Genomic DNA, 22,450 nt, shown 5'->3' with positions numbered 1-22,450 from the left:
ACATTAGACTGACTGATCCTAACACTAACCTCTTAACGCTCAGTGCCTATCAAGGCAGCTGTTAGTACCATTTTTATAAGCCTTTGGTATGACTCAGTGGGGGTTCAGATCCACGACCTCCTGCATTCGATGCGGATGTTCTAACTACTAGGCCATCACAGCAGTCCCTCCTATTGAAGAGAAAATCATTTTACAAAAGTATACATGAAAATGTAGGGCAAAATGAAATTCAGGCATAGCACAGATTATCAGTATAGCTCTGGTTTCATTTTGCCATTTTTGTTTTTCAAATTCACGTATTAATTCTAAATCAATTCATCAATCTTTGGATTTTAGACTTCATTTGTACAAAACTTTGTGAGTGGTAAAAATTTTAAAACCAACTGTTATATATGAAAAATGTTAGTACAAACAAATATGTATGACTTGATAATGTACAAGAATATAAAGGGTATGAAAAATTACATGAAATATTGCCTGTTTTTCAAGTAAGGACCTAATCTCCTGCAGAATTTTGGCCTTTCCCAGATCCGATGGCACATCCATCATGAAAGGAGAGGTAGGTGGATAAATTACATCCAGAATCCCACTGAAACAACTTTAATTGCTCATTCATTTTTCAAAAACAGCTTGATTCAATGCTAGTTCAAATAAAGCAGGCTGTCACTCACCTTAGTATGCTGTCTTTGGGTGGGGCAGGGTGGCAAGTCATTGGTGGTGAATGGGAAGCTGGAAGAAAGAGAAACCATGTGTCTTAACCTTCTGAGCTGATGGGCCCATTGCCAGCTGAGATTTGATTGAGGTCAAAACTTTTGTTGGTGCTGGGCAGTATTCAGCCTCTTATCTCTTTGCTAAATGATCATAATTTATTAAAGTCATGCCTGGTTCTATGACAATTGGAAGTGTAATAATGCAATTAAATAAATTCACACCTGATTCTAAGATAATTGGAAATGTAATAATGCAATTAAATAAAGTCATATTCGGTTATATGACAATTGGAAATGTAATAATGCCATTAAATAAAGTCATATTCGGTTATATGACAATTGGAAATGTAATAATGCCATTAAATGAAGTCTCACCTGGTTCTATGACAATTGGAAATGTAATAATGTCATTAAATGAAGTCACGCCTGGTTCTATGACAATTGGAAATGTAATAATGCCATTAAATGAAGTCATGCCTGGTTCTATTACAATTAGAAATGTAATAATGCCATTAAATAAAGTCACATTTGGTTCTATGATATTTTGAAATACAAGTATGCCATTATTAAAATTTGGTGACTATAACACAATCTGTTTACTGTTTCAGGACTATCTAGATCCTGATCCAAAGCTAAAGGTTGATCCCAAGACAAAGAAGCCTGGATTGGTCCAAGTACTTCCTAAACTGGGTAAGATAATACACTGAAATCTATAATAATTCATTTTATCAATGTTTTAGATATTGTTGTCAATCAAGAATTTGTGTGTTCAGAGTAATTTGCAAATGTACAAATTATCTTCCTTGGCTAGTTAGGCAAATAGTATTAACAAGTGAATTGCTAAACAAATGAATTAAACAAAGATACAAAAACTTTCAAGGTTTAATTTTCAGAATACTGCACGATATAGTAAAAAATAAATATTTAGGAAATTTTTCTATACAGTTAGCAAAAATATTTAATTCAAATCAGTTCATCTGCTATTGTATATACATTTTCTTCAAAAATTGTTGAATAGGGCAACTCCAGAAATTGGTACAACCTCAAGTTTGATAACTTGCATTGTTTGTAAGTATTGACCACAGCGTAAGTGAAGGCATAAGATAGCAAGAGAGACTCAAATTTTGACTAGGTGGGTGGGTGGATGCTAGCAAATGCTGTTTGTACATAAAAATTCTCATTTTCATTCTCCTACATAAATGTCAATCTAACAGATTGTCAACTATACAGATATAAGTCTAATAGATTGTAATATTTATGGATATCAGTCTAATGTTGTTTTATATCTGTGGATATCAGTCTAATGGATTGTATTATCTGTAGATATCAGCCTAATAGATGTTAATGTCTATGGATATCAGTCTAATTGATTGTAATATTTATGGATATCAGTCTGTTGAATTGTAATATCTGTGGATAGCAGTCTAATAGATTGAAATATTTATGAATGTCAGTCTAATGGAAATATCTATGGATATCCGTCTCATGGATTGTAATACAAATGGAACTCTGATGGATGGTAATATTTATGGATATCAGTCTCATGGATTGTAATATCTATGGATATCAGTCTGTTGAATTGTAATATCTATGGATATCAGTCTAATCGATTGTAATATCTATGGATATGAATCTAACGAATTTTACAAAGTATACAAGTTCTTAAGAAATCAATTAAAGTTAATAAACTGAAAGACCTTTATTGTAAATCAAATTTGATATGCAATAGTCACACATAGCTGTAAACCTCTCAGTATGAGATCACATATCCTTTATAAGCTAACAGCAGGAAATAAACCTTTATAGCTTGAATTACAATCATAAAATGTTAGGCAAACACATTGATATGTTTTCAATGGCTTATTCCTCAACACAGTAATTTCAAATGTCAGTATTTAACTTGACATTATCATATAATACAACTCCATGTTGTTTTTACAAATGAACACAGAGGGCATGAGGCAGTTGCATGGACACTGAACACTATCAAAGAAAGAGAAAAATATATGCATTTCATAATAACTTACAAGTTCTTACCTCACCTGGAGTTATTGCCCTTGCCTTGCAGCTTTAAAACTGCAGTGCCTTTATATTACATAAATTTACAAAACTAGCTAACATATTTGACTCAAAGGACTTCTAAAAAAATGCAGAACAGAATTTGACCAAACTTGATAGAAAGGTGCTGACCTTTCAGGTTTGTAATGCTGAGCCAATGTGCTTTGTGATAAAAGCTTGCCAGTGGCTTCTCGTGTTTCAGTGATTCTTACTGCTGTTACTAAAAATAAAAACTCTTTAATAACTTTAAAAGCACCTAAAAGAAAATGTAAGAGCTTCAAGACAAAAAGTAATCAAAATCTGCCATCAAGTATGGCAGTCATTGCTAAAAAATAGTAAAATAGTATGCAACCTTATCAAAAACAACCTGCTGAATGGAATTTGACCAACTCTGACACAGGGCCTCCTGGCATAGAGACCTTCAATATTGGAAAACATGCTGATGTGCATCAAATATGGATGAAGAAACAAACACTAGAGAAACCTTGAAACAGTTGTTTTCATATCATGTCCAATCAACAGCATTTTAATTTTTTTTTTAGAGAAACATCCTGCTGACTCAGGTTTCTTGACTAATTGTTCTGTGTTTCACTATCATTCAGATGTCAGCTGGGTGAATGATCTCAGGCTCACTTGGGCCTCTTGATTTTTCATATATCACTTCAACCATCCACAGATATGCTAACAACAAATATTCCCAAGTTGTCAATGGTGTTTGGTTTTTATGAGGAATTAGGCTGACCTTCTACGTCGATGTTACCATTTATGTTGGCTTCTTTCAAATATGGTAAATGGATAGAGATTTATTTAATGGATGGAGACCTATTTATCTTTTAATTAGCATCCTTGTTCATGTCAGAGAACTGTTAAGGTTACAGTTTTCAAAACAAAGCATGCTTACCATGTTGAACTCATATTTTCCATGTGGTAGTCAATAAACTTCAGATTGGACAGTCTTGTGCGTGCATCAACAGCATTTTACATTCTCTTTTCAGTTCTCTTTTAATTTGTTTTGATATCAAAATCTTGGACATTAAATATGATTGGACTTTGCAAAACAATCTTACTTTGACATCATCTGTTTCTTTGTTTTCTTGCCAAACTTTAGGGACTAAAAATGGGATCCAAAGATCTAATCACATTATAAGCAGATTTTTAAGCTGTCAAGGCATGAGTTGAAGAGGGGATGATATAGGTTTTGTATGTTTGTATGTGTGTGTGTGTGTCTCTCTCTCTTTCTCTCTCTCTCTATATATATATGGCATAACATAACATAAAGTATTGAATTTACAAAATTTTACAAGACTAATGGAAGTATTGTTTTAAAGTTTAGATGATGTCACAGCTAATTGGTTAGAACTGTGATAACGAAGACTCCTCAAGAGTCAGAGTGCTTAGACTTCATAGTGTTAAAAACTTGTTTTGCACTGTTGGGAATCTTTTGCACTTATCTTAATCAAATTAAGTAATTAATGAATTAACACACAATACTTACTGGATCCAGTGTAATTGAAGGGACTTATATTTGCCATAGAGATCATATTTGTCAAGGATTAATTGAATTAAATTCCAAAATATGAGGAATAACGGTTTCTGCAGGATAAAATGTTTATCGACAATATACTTTTACCAATGTTTGTGAATGACTTACATATTTTGGTAAGAAAAAGAACTTGTTTATTTTAGGGATCAAAAGGTGACTGACTGAAAGAAAAAACATGTTTATGGAAAGTAACTTCAGTATTTTGACCATAGTTTGTAGAGGGCTTGTACTTAAAGTCTGGAAGAAGTCAATTGATTTGGGGGTTAAAAGATCAAACATCAGTATTATTATGATTGAAAGAGAGATGGCTTTTGCAGAATAACTTTCATTTTTGAGTAAGTTTCTTGATGATACTTTGTGGATGGCTTGCACATAAGGTAATAAAGAAATTTATGAATTCTGAGATCTGAAGGTCATGGTCATAGTGAGTCTAGTAAGAAAATAATGGCTTCTGCACTTTAAGTTAATGGTTCAGGGTCACATAGCTTGACCATAGGTCAAGGTCATTGAATCCTTTGGTCAAAAATTAGCTTTTAGTCTGGAAAAAGTCAGGTAATTTTGATTTGAGTAACCTATGGTGACCCTGAATTTGCTCAGACATCAACTTAAGAAACTCCCATCAATGGCGAACATCTATATTTAGAGATAAATATATAGATATATTGAGCATTCAAATGAGTATCACAGAGCTTTAAACCTGCCATCCTGGCCTTTTGATTGGATGTTCAGCTACCACCAATCCCAAATTTTTTATTGTATTATAATTGTCATTCAACTAATCAGAAGTCACTTTTGATATTTTCACTTAAATAGGTTATTTATTCAGATGCTTTCCTTTGTTATCTTTTTAATTTTGATGATATGCTTTACTTTGACATTGTTTTAATGTTAAAATAAAATTGTTACTGGCATTATGACAATAACATTGTGAGGAAGAATTTCTTTCATTAATTTTGTAAAATTTGTCACAATGACATATGAAACCTTTAGGCAAAGTCATGAACAAAATATTTTAGCATGGTGGAAACGACTTGAACTGGTTTAATATAAACTTTGATACATTTATGGTGAATACTATTGCTGGTACAGTAAAACCTGTCTTGACAGACCACTGCTATGAGAGACTACCTGTCTTGAGAGACCAGGTTCTCCATGTACTGATTTATTGATTATATAGTGTTATGACCTCTTATGAGAGACCACCTGTCTTGAGAGACCATTATGTTTTGGCAGAAGAGGTGGTCTTTCAAAACAGGTTCCACTGTAGTTGAAGACCATTTATTATACTGAAACCTTTATATTAAGGGCACTTAAGGAACAGGACAAGAGCTGTTCATTATGAGAATATAATTTGAATATTTGCTTTTTGTACTTTAAAAGTGTTAAAAATAGCAGTCAAAGGACTTTATTGAATTCAGCTATTGAATCAAGAAACGTTTAATACATTCATTCCAATGAAGTTGGTCCATATATGATTATAAGAAACCAGCACACATAATACAAATATTTTGTTTGAGAAAATCCACCATTATAATTCAAGACAAATATATCTTGATTGTAGTTAGAAGGGAAATTTGGGACAAAAGATTCATCCTCAGTCTGCATTAGACAGGTGTCTCTTAGATAGAACATGTATGATTATCAGTGGGGATTCATCAGTGTCCTTTATGAGTAGGTGCCATTATGACGATATGGCCTTTATGATAGGTGTACTTTGTTCTAAGAGAAAAATGCATGCTAAAACCATTAACAGAATTATACATTTAATATTGACTAAATTCTACCTTAAATTTACAGAACCACCGAAGCCCCCAGAGGCCAAGCTCCCACCACGTAAACAGCTGCCTCCACCTCCAACAGGTGTGGTATACAGAGATCACTGCATGAGTATTCATTAGATTTGAATTACTTAATATTTTATTTTAAAGCTGTTTACAGCAAATGACATATTTTTTTTTCAATCTGTAATTTCTTGTATCTTCATTTTCTAGCTGATTGGATTTTAAAAAATGACCCAAATATGAATAACTGTTGATGTATGTAAGAGCATGGCAGTTAGGGTAGGGAGTACAGAGGAGGAGATGGTAATTTGACAGAAGTTGAGTGAAAGACTATGCATACCAATTTTTGTGTATAAAGATATCATTCTCAAATGTGTAATGTTCACATATCTTTAATAATTTCCTTTAACCAGAGATAAGACTTACCAAGAATATAACATCAGCAGAACTAACATTTTTAAGAAATAATGCATTTTTCATAAAATGTATCCACACATGATACTGATACAGCTTACAATTTAAATCATTTATTAAAAGGCAAAGGTGAAAGAATACATCCCTGCCTCATCCCCTTGGTTTCATGGAACGAACTGGATACTGCACTTCATATCCATACCCACCTTATAAAAAGAACCGTATGATACTGGAGTACATTATACATGTTACTGTTATACAATATAATGTGATCCATGATCATCCCTACCTTATATGAAGAACAGTGTTATATTGGGGTATATTGTGCATGTTGTTACTATTATACAGTACAATGTGATCCATGACCATCCCTACCTTATATGAAGGACAGTGTTATACTGGGGTACATCATACATGTTGTTACTATTATATGATGTCATGTAATAAATGATCATCCCTATCTTAAATGACAGACATTGTTATACTGGGGTACAGTATACATGCTGTTACTATGATACAATGTAATGTAATAAATGACCATCCCTACTTTATGAGGATAGTGTTATAATGGGTTACATTATTGCAACGATCCACTGTATGATAGTTTTCTTCTCTCTTTTTTTTTAATACATAATCTGTCACAAAATAAGCATATCATATACCAAACATCTACAAATAAATTCTTTTGAGACTCAATGCTATCTATGCTCAGGCACAATTTTGTTTTCCAAGTACAGCTATGTCACAATAGGCATGCATCAAACAAGCATAAACCAGACTGATGGTTTAACCCTTTACCTCATGCAAGCGTCTTTGGATGCCTATGGAGTATAGTATATTCGCATGGAAGCGCCTGTTGATGCCTCTACTCCATTCGCATTTAAGCGCCTTCTGAGGCCTGCTGTAAACATCAGCCATTTTGAGCTGGTTTTTGTAGCGCCACCTTTGGGGAAAACCCCCCTATTAGATACTACATTCATTTCTGTGAATGACAATTACATCAGATCACGTGGTCACTGTTTATGCACTGATCGATATCTGCTATTTAAAGTAACTGGGTCGTAATCTCCATTCTCCGAAATGGCGGTCGCGGATTTCATTCAGTACTTACGGTGTTTTCACGATTAGAATCATAACTATGAAAGATTCAACAACTTAGGTAAAGGCTTTGATGTTGAAGTAGGCAGCAATTAGTTTTTATAAATTATCAAATTCAGATGACTTAGTGATGTAGACGCAGATGAAAAATATGTAAATTTCGAGTATGGGTAATGGCAGCTACGGTTGGTCACGCAGCCTCACTGACATGACGGTGAACGAGTTCTCTCAAGATTTTAAAGCAGATAAAAAATTCTTCTGTGAAAAATAATTATACAGCTATAACAATCGGACTTTACTCTTAAATTGTTCCACATATAATAGATGTGTACCAAAAATGTAAAATGGTTAAAATTGCTGTTAAACGTAACATACACTACATTGCTTAACAGTTCACAGGCAGGCCTATGCTTATGCAGTCGATTAGGTAACCGGTGTTCTATTTATAGTGTGCTGCACTTTGTCACTATGCTCTATGAGGTAAAGGGTTAAGTGATGTGGCCTTGAACACAATTTCAGTGACAGGAAACTAAGTCTGAAATTACACAGAAATATTGTTTTTGGGGGTCAAAAGTGTTAAGTTTTTTCATCTTCAGATTTTGGTAATGTATTTTACATCATTATGGATCTGTTTGAGACAAATCAGTGTATTGTTGAAACCATTTTCAATTTTTCTGCCTATTTTAGATTCTGATCCAAACCAAACAGTACCAGCACCCCCTGTTCCTAGGGTAGCTCATGTTCATTCGCAATCTGTCACTTCCTCCCAGAGTTCAGGTAAGATTACATCATCTGTCAGTGCACACCACCTTTAAGTGTCCCACCACCCCTTCTCCCAGCCTCCTCACTACATTGTTTACCATCCCTGCCCAGCCTCCTCAATACATTGTTTACTATTCCTGCCCCCAGCCTCCTCACTACATCATTTACAGCCTCTCGTGTAGCATATTAAACCTTTTTGATATATGTAGATCGAGAAAGTCTTGACTCAACTCCAAAAAAATTTTTTTTTTCAAAGCTTAACTCTAGCAGTAAAATCAACATCACTCTCCGTTATTCTTAAGACATTTTGAGCAGAAAACTGACAAGCTCAACCTTTAAATGTAAAATATGTGAGATACAGTTCAGCTCACATGATTTTTGGAGTGCTTTAGTGGAATGAAAGCGAAGGGGATTAAACCCCCCAACATGATACATGGAATCGAACTATCGCATGAGCTGTTCTGTAGAACATTCTTAGAATGATAACAGATTAAGGATTTTTGTAACATGAGTCGATTTGGTAAACGGAAGAACTTACTCTAAATATCTCAATGGAGTTTTAAGCTTATGCATGAATTTGAATTTTGTGCTGAGAAAGTTTTGAGATTACTGAGAAAGTTTTGAGATTACTGTGCAAGATAGGAGTCCATTTACTTCTTTAAAATGTAACATGAAAGAAACAATAATGAAATCTACCACACATGATAGAACAAAAATTAAATCTGCCTGGCTTGGAGAGGAACAAAAACTAAATCTACCGTGCTTGATGATGAACAAATATTAAATCTACCATGCATGTAGAAGAACAGAAGTTAAAATCTAACATGCTTGGAGAGGAACAAAAGTTAAAATCCAACATGCTTGGAGAGGAACAAAAGTTAAAATCCAACATGCTTGGAGAGGAACAAAAGTTAAAATGTAACATGCATGAAGAAGGACAAAAGTTAAAATGTAATTTGCATGGACAAGAACAAAAGTTAAATCCGACATGCATGGTGAGGAACAAACATTAAAATGTAACATGCATGGAAAGTGTATGGAGAAAAATAAGTTACATTGAAACATGCCTGGAGAAAAATAAAAGTTAAATCCAACATGCATGGAGAAGAACAAATGTTAACAGCCAACATGCATGGAGAAGAACAAAAGTTAAATCCAGCATTTATGGTGAGGAATAAACATTAAACTATATCATGCATTGAGAAGAACAAAAGTTAAATGTAACATGGATGAAGAGGAACAAAAGTTAAAATGTAACATGTATGGAAAAGAATAAAAGTTAAATGTAACTTGAATGAAGAGGAACAAAAGTTAAAATGTAACATGTATGGAAAAGAATAAAAGTTAAATGTAACTTGAATGAAGAGGAACAAAAGTTAAAATGTAACATGTATGGAAAAGAATAAAAGTTAAATGTAACTTGAATGAAGAGGAACAAAAGTTAAAATGTAACATGTATGGAAAAGAATAAAAGTTAAATGTAACTTGAATGAAGAGGAACAAAAGTTAAAATTTAGCATGCATGGAGAAGAACAAAATAATGTTAAAATCCAACTTGCATGGAGAGAAACAAGAGTTAAAAAGTAACAAGCATCTAGAAGAACAAAAGTTATAATGTAACATACATGGAAAAAGACAAAGTTTAAATTGTGAAGAACAAAAGTTAAATCTAGCTTGCATGATGAGGCATAAAAGATAAAATCCAACATGCTTGGAGAGGAACAAAAGTTACAGTGTAACATGCATAAGGAGGAACAAAAGTTATAATTTAACATACCTAGAGAAGAAACAAAGTTAAACCCAACATGCTAGGCAAGGAACAAACATTAAAATCCAACATGCATGGTGAAGAAAAAAATTTAAAATGTAACAACCCCAACATAATGTGTCCTGCAGTAACGTGAATTTGGATATAATGTGGCCGTGGTTTGGCTCCCGAAATTTCATTTACCATAGATACTCGCATATAAGCCCATTCATGTATAAGCTGACCCCCAAACTGAACAGGCATAAACACGAAAATGTGCATGACCCATGTATAAGCCGACCTACAACACGGAGACACTTTAAGATGCATAAGGTAAGTTCTAAATGCATTTATTTAGGCAAACTTATATTCTAAAAATTTACATGTATACTTATCTCAAGATTGGCATGCATGATTATTAAAAAGAAATGGTATAAACTTGTTTAAAAAGTAATTTATTTAACTTTCTGTTTTCTTATTGTTTCTGCCTAATTTAGATTTGTGTATAATTTGATCAAACGATGACAAGAATTTAGCAATTGCGAGTTCCTGTAACACTACCTCTCTCTTTTGACTTAATTATTATTTGTTTATGCATTATTGCATTGGACATTTTTCAGTGCACCGGTAATTACGTTTTTACTTTGCTTTGAAATTGTAAATATCTAACTCATTAAAATGTAACCCCAGTATGACAACACAATGAACAAACAATACGGTTTGATTCAATGCTTGCAGTTAGGCATCTGAACATATTTACATAATGGTACCACCACATGTACATTGCTGGTTTGATTACGTGCTGAATTAAGTACATCCCTTCAAGTTGAATCATGGGCACCATTGCGCTAAACTTTAATATCCCCAAAATACAATAATAAAGTTTTAGAAATAATGCTTCAAAAATTAATGCATATGCCATAAAAGCGGAGTTGTAGTTTGCTTAGATGTAAGCGACCTTACACCATGCCTGTAAACTTTCATGCAGGGAGGGGAAAAAAACTCTCAATTTCATATCATCTGATTTTTGCAGAGAACTCCCGATTGTTACATTATGTCTTCGATTTTCATTTCTTCTAAACAAGAAAAGTCCTACATGTTCTATTGTAACACCTGTGAATTATTGTTGTGACGAAATAATTATTTTACTTTAAAGAATTCACTTCTTCACTAAATAGAATGTTAAGTTTAAACATTAGTCACATAAATTAATGTTTTTTTTACCTCTACAATAACCGCTTCGGTGGCCTAGTGGTCAGAGCATCCACCTCAGATGTGGGAGGTCATGGGTTCAATCCCCAGCCAAGTCATACCAAAGACTTACAACAATGGTACTAACAGCCACCTCGCTTGGCATTCAGCATTAAGAGGTTAGTGTTAGGACTGGTCAGCCTGGTGCCAGGATAATGTGACTGGGTGGGACATCATGCTACATGTCTGCAGCATGATGCCCCAGTGCTAGACATCACTATAAACTGCCACATTGCAGACATCATAGCATTATGACTGAAAAATTGTCAAAGCTATGTTAAAAATCAAAATCACATCACATCTCATCACAAATCTACAATTATACAAAAATAAAGAAATAAATCAGAACAATAAACCGCAACAATAAAATCATCCACCATTAATTTCAATCCCAATAGTGATCGCTATGAATGCTGTAACTCCATATTTTGTAGCGCCATTCCCATGAAAGAAACTTACACAAATGAACACCTGCATTTATACCGTATATACCAATGTTAATCACCATCGTTAAGTTAAAAGAAGGAATGAAAATATGTACCATGCAGCAAATGTGTGCACAAAAAACTAATTCAGAATACATGTTTTATAATAAACAATACTAATTTAATTTACGAGTTAACAATAAGGGAAATATTACCTTAATTTGTAGGACCACTTATATCATTGAAAATGAGTAACTCGTGAGCGTGAGATGCAACATAAATGAAACAGCTACTAAAGGACTAGCTGAAATGTTATCTGGAAGAATGCAATTTGGTCAAAACAATGAATAAAGCAAAACTTGCTTGGGAATAAGAAAGAATTTAAGTGATGCTATGCATGCTTTGCATTGTGTAAGTAATGTACATTATAGTTCAGCATGGTCTCCCTGGTAAATTCATCTGGCCAGCAAATTATGAAGTCTGCATTTATCTTTTTTTAATTTCATGCTGGAGAAATCATAAAATATGCACATGCAAAATAATAACAAAATCAATCATAGTACTTTATAACAGTTTAACAATTGTCAGGTCATCGAAAGTTACTTTTTTTTTACATGCCTATGTCTTAGGACACGGAAAAAATTATTGTTTCATGTCCCAAGATTAACAGCCATTACAGTAGTCAACAAAAAGACCAGAAAACTGTCAAGTTTACACGTTGGCCCACAGATAAGCCGACCCTCCTTCTTCTAGGCCTTTATTTTTTCCTAAATTATTTGACTTATATGCAAGTATATACAGTATTCATTCGCACGTGAAAAAATATTTTTTGGTCCAAGTACTTGAAATAGTGTATACAAAATGTATTATTATTTTGGGAAAGAGATCGCGTATGAATTAGAATATAATATGATCGTGGCATGGTTCCTGAAATTTTAAATACATGTACGTGAATTTTTCTCATACTGGGAATTTTTTTTAAGTACGATAAATAGTGTGTAAAACATCTATTATCATTTTGGGGAAGAGTTCATGTATGAATATTTATATAACACGATCATGGTGTAGCTTCTGAAATTTATTAATTTCACCAGGTTCTTGAAGTGTTATGCCAAAATAAACATTATTGGAAATGTTTCTTATTACTGATCCATGAGTAAAGCCAGTAAGTTGTCTTTGTGATTATCTTCAATTAAGTCTGTATACAATCATTGTTCGGACAATAGCCAGCATGTGTTTCCTCTCTAACAGCATACACAACCATGCAGCAGAGAATGTGGTGGTTGATAAAAGATTCTCACAATTTAATAAATATCAAAAATCAAAAGCTGCCTAACATGTTTGCTGGGCTTGGTGGTGTTATTAGACACAATCAGTTGACCAGTAAATAATGTCTGCTTTATAAGCTGGAAAGTGAAATACAGTGTAGTATGAAATTGTACATGCGTTCAGTTTAAATTTTTATCGTAAAAGTGACTTGTGACCATTGCAGGTCTACTGCACTTAGTTGTCTGGTTTTACATGGGTATGGTGTTTATGAACTCGTTTATTAATTTCCTGTTTTTCATAAAAATATTTTACCATTATGGAAATTCAAGTTCACAAACGCAGGTTGTTCTCTACACTTTGCACAATGATTAGTATAGTAGTTTTCACATGTTTCTTTCGATATTCACAAATACTGAAGTAAAAGTTTACATGCATGCTGAAAGCATGTGTTGATTGTTAATTATTCTTGCTGTAGTCGTTCAAACGAATAGGCATACAAGCATTATATATTGGAAATTTGCAATGGATAAATGTACACAGAAATGCATATGAGAAAATTTTAGGAGTATGAAATTTGTACAGACACCATTCATAGACTCTGGAATTTAATAAGCCATACACGTGCTTCGCCTTTCTTAACCTAATTGCATTGTTAACTTTTCCCATTGAATTCAGACACATAATGATGTGTGACAAAATTACTGAATAGTTTAAATAATTTATACAATTTTTGCAATGAAATTACATGTATTATGGATTAATTGCAAGCCCAGATGGTATGATATCAGATGGCAAGTAAACAGTGTTAGTACTCTGTTCATGCTGTATATTAGACGTTGAATTCAGACACAGTGATCTAGTACAAAATTATTGAATAATGTAAATATGTGTGCAATTTTTCAATGGAATTACATGGATTGTGGATGAACTGCATACCACGGCACAATAGTAAATGGTGTTGATACCCTATTCATCATATACATGAGACATGAATACACATATATGTGCCAATGCGTTGTTCTCTGAAAAAAAGTAAAATACTGTAAAACCCCACATTAATGCAACCCCAATATTAACGCGATCTAATTTTTTGGACCCCAGTTATCACATTATAGCGGGGTTCCTCTGTACATGTACTTGGAGCAGGACAAAAGTTAAAATGTAATATACATGGAGAAGAACAAAAGTTAAAATGTAACATGCTTGGAAAAGTACAAAAGTTGAAATGTAACATAAATGGAGTCAGACAAAAGTTTAAGTTTAACTTGTGTGGAGAAGAAAAAATTAAAATATAACATGATTGAAGAAAAGCAAAAGTTAAAATTTAACATGCATAGAGAAGGACCAACATTAATCTCACATGCTTGTGGAAGAACAAAGCTTAAATGTAACATGCATGGAGAGGAAGAAAAGTTAATTTCAACATGCATGGAGTGGAACAATAGTTAAGAAAAGCTAGAAGTTCATTTAAACTAAATCTAGTCTTTGCAAAGTTTTAGAATTTCATGATGTTTGGACTGCAATTATAAACTCAAGATTGTTACAAACTTTAGATAATGACATAATTTTGATATATCTTCTTAAAATTATTTTAACATTTTGATTTGTTGAAAAAATTTATGCCCAGATTATTTGTACTTGCTACATTGCCAGATGTTTCATTGTTAAGAAAGTCCCATAGTTTGATTTATTGTGCCTTATGTTTTATTGGTAAGAAAGCCCCATAGTTTGATTTATTGTGCCTTATGTTTTATTGGTAAGAAAGTCCCGTAGTTTGATTTATTGTGCCTTATGTTTTATTGGTAAGAAAGCCCCATAGTTTGATTTATTGTGCCTTATGTTTTATTGGTAAGAAAGTCCCATAGTTTGATTTATTGTGCCTTATGTTTTATTGGTAAGAAAGTCCCATAGTTTGATTTATTGTGCCTTATGTTTTATTGGTAAGAAAGTCCCATAGTTTGATTTACTGTGCCTTATGTTTTATTGGTAAGAAAGTCCCAAAGTTATTCTGCATCTTTAGTCTGATTAAGGACTTGTGACAAGCAAGTTAGGTCAAAAATGAATAATTTATTACAATAGATGCCTCTTGGAATAAAAAGAAGAAAATAATCTTAGGATATATATACATGTGTGTGTGTGTGTGTGTGTGTGTGTATATATATATATATATATATATATATATATATATATATATATATATATATATAAATCCATTAGTCCTCAAAACACATGTATGTAACACAACAATAAAGATTTATACACATTATAAATTTTATTGATTTGCCATCGGTTTGTCCCAAATCATAATCTTCTCCAGCCGATTCTGAATAGTCCTCCAAATACAGTGGTCTTCTTTTCTCGGTCCACAAGAGTTCCATAAATATATGGCTGGCACTGGATCATAATTAGCAATGTCTTCACTTAAAAAGTGAATCGTTAACAAGTCATTCAATACACTGCTGCACAATCTGCATCTCCAATCAGATTTCACCATTTTCAATTCACTGAATCCCCAATCTGCACACGAGGCTCGAAGGGTCAACAGAATATCCACCAGTGCAAGAATGTTAGTGTGACCTTCTTGAAATCTCTTGTTAACATCACACCATTGTAAGTTCTCTACCTGACATCCATAAGCATAAATTAAACTTTTAAAGAGTTGCCACTCCTCTTCAACCTTGTCTGGATAGAAGCCTGCCATTGTCATTACTGGGGAAAAATGTTCAACAGAGTAGTAACATCCTCATCACCAAATCCAATATGATTTAAGTCTCTTCGCCATGAATGAAAATCTGCAAATTGTGTGGCTTTCAATACATCACAATGCTGGTTGTCAAATCAGGTATCCAAGTGTCCTGCTCTCTAGCACAAAGTGATAACTGCACTGATGTTAGGGAACTTTGTTCTTTTAGTACAAAACCATAAAATTCTTTTTTAGGTCCATTACCAATATCCTGCAGAAACTTTTTTAGCTTAGGTCTGTCTCTTAATTTCAACTGTTCCAAGACACCAGTAGTTGCAAGAACTCTCAGGTACACTTGAGACACCAAGCAAGACTCATTTTGAAGAAACAATGACAACTTGGACATTGAATTTATGACATCTGTCAAGAAATGGGCATAATTAACATGATGCAGATCTAGAACATTTTCAGATAGCCAGCTGCATTCCCAGTAGCTTCAAGTCTTCTAGGTGAAGGCTGATCAGTTTTAGTCAACATCTGGAGGTGGTTGACTACTGCTGGATATGATTTCCACAAATTGTCCAACACCCTCTGCCAGTGTGCCAATTATCTAGTTCCACCAACACTAGTAGGAACTATCTTGGTGATTCCCAGCACCTCACATGCACCTAACAAATCACTTCTATTTAAAGAGCTATTCCGATAAAAATAGTAAAGTCCTGTTAACAGCTCCTTAACTTTTGCAAGGATAGGCTTTTCTGCCATGGCAGCTTTGTAAGCCAATTCCAAATGATGAGCATGGCAATGTATTCCTACAAGACATTTCTGTGATTCTCTAAATCTAGCAATAACACCAGTATTGACAGCAGCTCCATCAGAACCAAATCCAACAAGTTTACTTTTGTAATCAGGAATTGCAATTGATGCAAATGCATCATCAATAGCTCTTAAAATCCCATCAGCATTAGCTCATGAAACTTCTGTCATACCCAAAAATGAAGTGCATATTTTCCCACCCATGGCAGTTCTCACATAAACAACTTCTTGTTCACAGAACCCTTTATCAGTGGAACCATCAGTGATAATACTAATAAATGGTGCTGATTTAATCATTTATTCAAGATTATTTCTTGCACACTGTGCAATAAATTCTGAAAACACTTGTGCCTCTTTATCATTGAGATATGTTTGACCAACATCAATTCCCTTTTTGGCATCCAATTGGACCATCCACATATAATCGCTAAACGGCCTTCTAATTTTTACTAGGGCGTGTACATTTCTAAACAAAATTGACATTCTTCCAACAACCTTTTTGTTTAGCATCATGACGATTTTACTTGCAGATGACTTTCCTTTGGGTTTCAATAATTCTTGACTCGTGATTATGCATTTCTGATGGATTTGTGATTTGGTTTCATGATACACTATTGTTTCCAACCATAAATTGGAACATCCAACTAAAAATGAGCATTTTTTTTCATCCTCCATTTTTGAATGTTCTGTGCAGACACTGCAAAACATGGTATTTACTTCGGGGTTAAAGTTAAGCCATGACCGACCGTATTTCCACTTCTCTAGAAAAAGTTCAGTTCCTATTTTCTTTATCATACTGTTTGTCGCGTTCCCTTTTGTCCTCATCTATGTCAGTCTTCAGCCTTTTGGCCAGATTTTCCAGACATTGTACAAATCGCCACATTGTTCTCTTCGCTTTCTTTGTTTAACTATGATCCTGGTCAGTGTGACAATAACGCTTTGCACATCATTTGTAATGCTTAATATAAAGCACCTAGGTGATCTGGATTTACATACGGGAGTTACAACAAGTTCAGTAACAAAAAATAGCAAGTTATTTGTCTGCATTTCTGTTATGAAATTCATTTTTAAAAAAAAACAAAAGCAAACTTTAAAATAATTACATGCATTCATTTTTTTTATTAGTCAGGTAGACTTGTATTGGAACATATTTAATAGTCCATGAGGAAAACTATTAGACGCAGACTAACGTCTGTCTGTTAGTTTCGAACCCTGATATATATATATATATATATATATATATATATATATATATATATATATATATATATATATGTATATATATATATATATATATATATATATATATATATATATATATATGTGTGTGTGTGTATATATATATATATATATCTATATATATATATATATATATATATATATATATATATATATATATATATATATATATACACACACAAACAGAAAGAGAATTAAATTGGTGATACTTATTTAATCTGCCCTTGTACATTGTATCATCCACTTGAAAATAAATTAATTAATAGGTGGAAAAAAGCACAAATAGTGCATTATATTTATTCCAAGATGATACCCAAGCTCTGATTAGTTTCTTCCTTTTATTTTAGGTTCAGCAAATGAAGAGGTAAGTGTTTTAAGCATGGACTTTAAACACATCAGATCAAAGTCAGTGGTAAAGGTCACAAGCAATATTTACACTTTTTCATAAACACCAGCAATTCATGATGTCATTTTGCAAGACCACAAAACAGAAAATTAATAATTTTATATATTTATTTGAATCCCTGTCAGCTGACAGCAATGTTAATTGATATAAATATGTAAGAATAATATTTGATGCAAGTATATACCTTTGTGATCATTATAAAGATTTATAGTAAATTAATATAAAAACCCACATACAGATTAGCAGCTGTTGCATTTTAACATATGAGTACTATGTTATTTAGGTTTATAAACCCTTATTTTTAGGTCATTTCTAATGTCAGAAACATCATCGTGATGTTACTTGTCCATGACCTGCCTGGTGGACATTACTTGTCAAAGGCCTGCCTGGTGGGCATTACTTGTCAAAGGCCTGCCTGGTGGGCATTACTTGTCAAAGGCCTGCCTGGTAGGCATTACTTGTCCAAGACCTGCATGGTGGAATTTACTTGTCCAAGACTTGTCTGGTGGACATTATTTGTCCAAGACCTGCCTGGTGGGCATCCAAGACTTTTCCTGGTGGGCATCACTTGTCCAAGACCAGTCTGGTTGGCATTATTTGTCCAAGACCTGCCTAGTGGATATTACTTGTCCAGGGCATCAGAACATACTTCAAAAGTCAGTACACTGTTTCTGGGTTTTATTGTTGATCCTGCCTTGGAAGAAGTGTGACACGGTGATCCCTTTGGCATCAATATATTCATCAGCATGGCCATCCACAACCTAGATTAACCCCTGAATGTAAGAGGGTTTTGCCCTCATTATGGAAGATGGTGGGTGGGCTCAACACACAGACTACGTTGGGGTGGGTCTCAACACACAGGCTATGGCATTGGGTTTTGACAAGCCGTGACCAGCTCATGAGTGGGCTTGACATGCAAGCTGAAGCTAGCTCAGGGGTGGGGGGTCTGAAAAGCTATGACCAGCTCAGGAGTGGGCTTATATGCAGGCTGAAGTCAGCTAGGAGGTGGTGGTAGGTTTTGATATGCTATATCCAGCTGAGGAGTTGGCTCGACATGCAGGCTGAAGCTAGCTCAGGGGTGTACTCAGACATATCTCTGGCCTTCATACATGAGTGTACTCATAAACATATCTCTGGCCTTTTCACATGAGTGTACTCACATACATATCTCATGGACCTTTTTCTCATGGGCAAACAGTATTATGCAGATATAGAAATGAGACAAATAGAATCTTGTACTTTTTATGCTCACAAAAGCAGTTAGCAAAGCATTGGGCAGCAGTATCATCAATATTTTGTGCTAAAAGTTTATTTTCCTCCAACTAATTGCATCCATTGAGTTGGCATACAATGTTATCAATGAAGTGGCATATAATGTTACCATTGAAGTGGCATATCATGTTGTCAAATGAAGTGACATAAAATTTTACCAATGAAGTGGCATATAGTGTTACCAATGAAGTGGCATATAATATTACCAATGAAGTGGCATATAGTGTTGCAAATGAAGTGGCATATAGTGTTACCATTGAAGTGGCATATAGTGTTACCAATGAAGTGGCATATAATATTGCCAGTGAAGTGGCATATAATGTTACCAATGAAGTGGCATACAATCTTACCAATGAAGTGGCATATAGTGTCACCAGTGGCATATAATGTTACCAGTGAAGTGGCATATAGTGTTACCAGTGGCATGTAATGTTACCAATGAAATGGCATATAATATTGCCAGTGAAGTGGCATATAATGTTACCAATGAAGTGGCATACAATCTTACCAATGAAGTGGCATATAGTGTCACCAGTGGTATGTAATGTTACCAGTGAAGTGGCATATAATGTTACCAGTGAAGTGGCATATAATGTTATCAATTTATTAACTGTATCCATTGATTTGGCATATAGTGTTACCAATTTATTTTATCCATAGATTTGACCATAAAGTATTACCCATTTAGTAATTGTATCCATTGATTTTAAAAACAGTGTTACCAATTTATTGACCACTCTGGTGGCCTAGTGGTTAGATCAGCATCCACCTCAGATGCAGCAGGCCATGGGTTCGAACCCCGGCAGTCATACCAAAGTCTTATAAAGTTGGTACAAACAGCTGCCTTGCTAGGTGATCATCATTAAGAGGTTAGTGTTAGGACTGGTTGGCCTGGTGTCAAGATAATGTGACTGGGTGGGACATCATGCTTCATGTCTGTGACATGATGCCCCAGTGCTAGACATTACTATAAACTGCCACACTGCAGACATTGTGTCGATATGACTGAAAAATTGTTAAAGCTGCATTAAAAATCCAAATCACACGTACACACTAATTTATTAATTGTATCCATTGATTTGACATATGGTGTTATCATTAGGTTGGTACACAGTGTAGCTGATATCTATCCAGTGCATGTTTTTAATTCTTTTAACCACCTAGCAACTTTTGAAGACATTGATATGAGGCATACATTTAACAGACTTGGTCAGGTTCATTTTTATTTAATCTTTCAGGGAAAAAATTGAGTTATGGCCCCTACATGGTTTTGCATACTGAACCATTCTTTCTTCCGTGTCACCATAATAGCATGGGACTCTGCATCTGACAAACTTCTATTTGTAATGTGCATTTACCAGTGCATCAAAGCAGTGCTTGCCCAACAGGCAATATTCATAATATTCAGTTAAATCCCACTGAACCTGTGCATCATTTTGTATCCTGTCATCCTGTCCTTGTTAAGTACATTGTCGTGAAATGGAAACTAATTAATGAGTCATAAAATAACTTGGCCTTTAGAAAAATACAACCATAGCATGTTAAGCAGAGGTTTTCTAGATTCTTTCCATTCTTTTTCATTTCATTTATCCTTTTGACAGGAGGAGGAGCTGAAAACCAAACCCTGGTACCATGGTGCCAGCACAAGGCAAGAGGTTGAACCAAAGCTGATTCAACTAAAAACTGTATGTAACAACATTGCCTGAGACTCTTCTATGTAAATGTTTTATCCAAATATTTAAACTGTTGATAAAATTTATCATAATGTAATCTGTATGATTTCCATAATCTGTAGACACTTTTCCCTGAAGTTTTCATTTATCTGATGATGATTATAATGAATTATTGCCAGTTAGTCATTATGATGACTGCATTTTTACCAACAGACCATGTTTGATAGCAGATAAAGTTATTTGCTATAAGCATGAATGAACAGTATAAATACTTGCCCTCCTGAATTAGACATTACTGTCTATAGTATATTTCCTATAATGAGTCTTTTAGGCCAATCATATTCATTTTATAAAGGAAGTGGGGGTGCTTATACCTGGTTAAATATTTCTAGCATATGATAAATGTATTATGAGGGATTTAAAGTAACGTGTTCACCGCTACTGATTTCTCCTCCCCTAGAATGGTATGTACTGTGTGCGTCAAAGTTCAGGAAAGCCAAGCCAACCCTACACTTTGGTTGTGTTCTGTGAAGACAGAATCTTCAACCTTCCCATCAGGCTTAGAAATGACAGGAAGTATGCACTTGGAGGAGAAAAGACTGATGAAGTGGTGAGTCTAATATATTTCTACAGCTGCAGGTATAAAGCTTAGAAATATTCCTATTGATTTGTTGTCAAGTTCATTGATAAAATTTTGTTTCCATATAGCAAATAGACACTAGGATATCACTTCTCAGTTTTCTTTGTTTCATTTATTTCTTCTAAATGTGAACGGTTTATTTTATTATCCTCAACTATCTATTTCACTGTATAAAAAGAATTTCACTGCATGTTATGGCCATTGACTGTGGAGTGCCACCATAAATGGCTGTAATCAGCAAAGGCCAGTGAAGCAGACTCATAGTGTTGTATGCCAGTGTAATAAATTGATGCACTGATATCAACTCTAAAAACTCAGTTCACAAACACCCATGTCAGTTACAGCTTATACTTTCACAAGTGCATTTTGATGTAATGAACCAAAATGTAAATTTTATCATCTGTATTATAATATTTATAACACTTGCTTTGGACACATTAGCAGGTTGGTAAAGATTGGTATCATCTTTCATTTTCTTAGATTCAATCAAATTTACCGTAAAGCTTAATCTTAGCAAGATCTTTAATGAATTAAATGATAAACATTTTCACCATTTTATTTCTGTTGAAGTTACTTCCCTTGATTGACCCTGAGTTTATGTTCCTAAAGATTTTGGCATATTTTAATCTTCCTATTTTTATAACCCTTTTAAGATTTTAGCAT

At 34.0% G+C, this 22,450-nt stretch overlaps 1 protein-coding gene across 5 annotated transcripts in view; it reads left to right on the top strand.

Annotated features, from left to right (window-relative positions):
- The window catches only part of LOC149795084 (uncharacterized), a 190,994-nt gene that overhangs the window by 152,715 nt on the left and 15,829 nt on the right, over positions 1-22,450 (top strand). For all 5 annotated transcript variants that reach the window (XM_089964791.1, XM_089964792.1, XM_089964794.1 and 2 more), the window contains 6 exons: positions 1,319-1,400; positions 6,109-6,171; positions 8,292-8,381; positions 18,144-18,160; positions 21,076-21,159; positions 21,608-21,757. In XM_089964791.1, coding sequence (XP_089820917.1) covers positions 1,319-1,400; positions 6,109-6,171; positions 8,292-8,381; positions 18,144-18,160; positions 21,076-21,159; positions 21,608-21,757 — 486 coding nt within the window. The remainder of the gene's footprint in view (positions 1-1,318; positions 1,401-6,108; positions 6,172-8,291; positions 8,382-18,143; positions 18,161-21,075; positions 21,160-21,607; positions 21,758-22,450) is intronic.

Source organism: Sinohyriopsis cumingii, chromosome 7 (genome assembly GCF_028554795.1).
Source record: "Sinohyriopsis cumingii isolate HCF-2022 chromosome 7, ASM2855479v2, whole genome shotgun sequence".
Lineage (NCBI taxonomy): Eukaryota > Metazoa > Mollusca > Bivalvia > Unionida > Unionidae > Sinohyriopsis > Sinohyriopsis cumingii.
The sequence above is the reverse complement of the archived record's forward strand: the minus strand, read 5'-3'. Positions and strand labels throughout refer to the sequence as shown.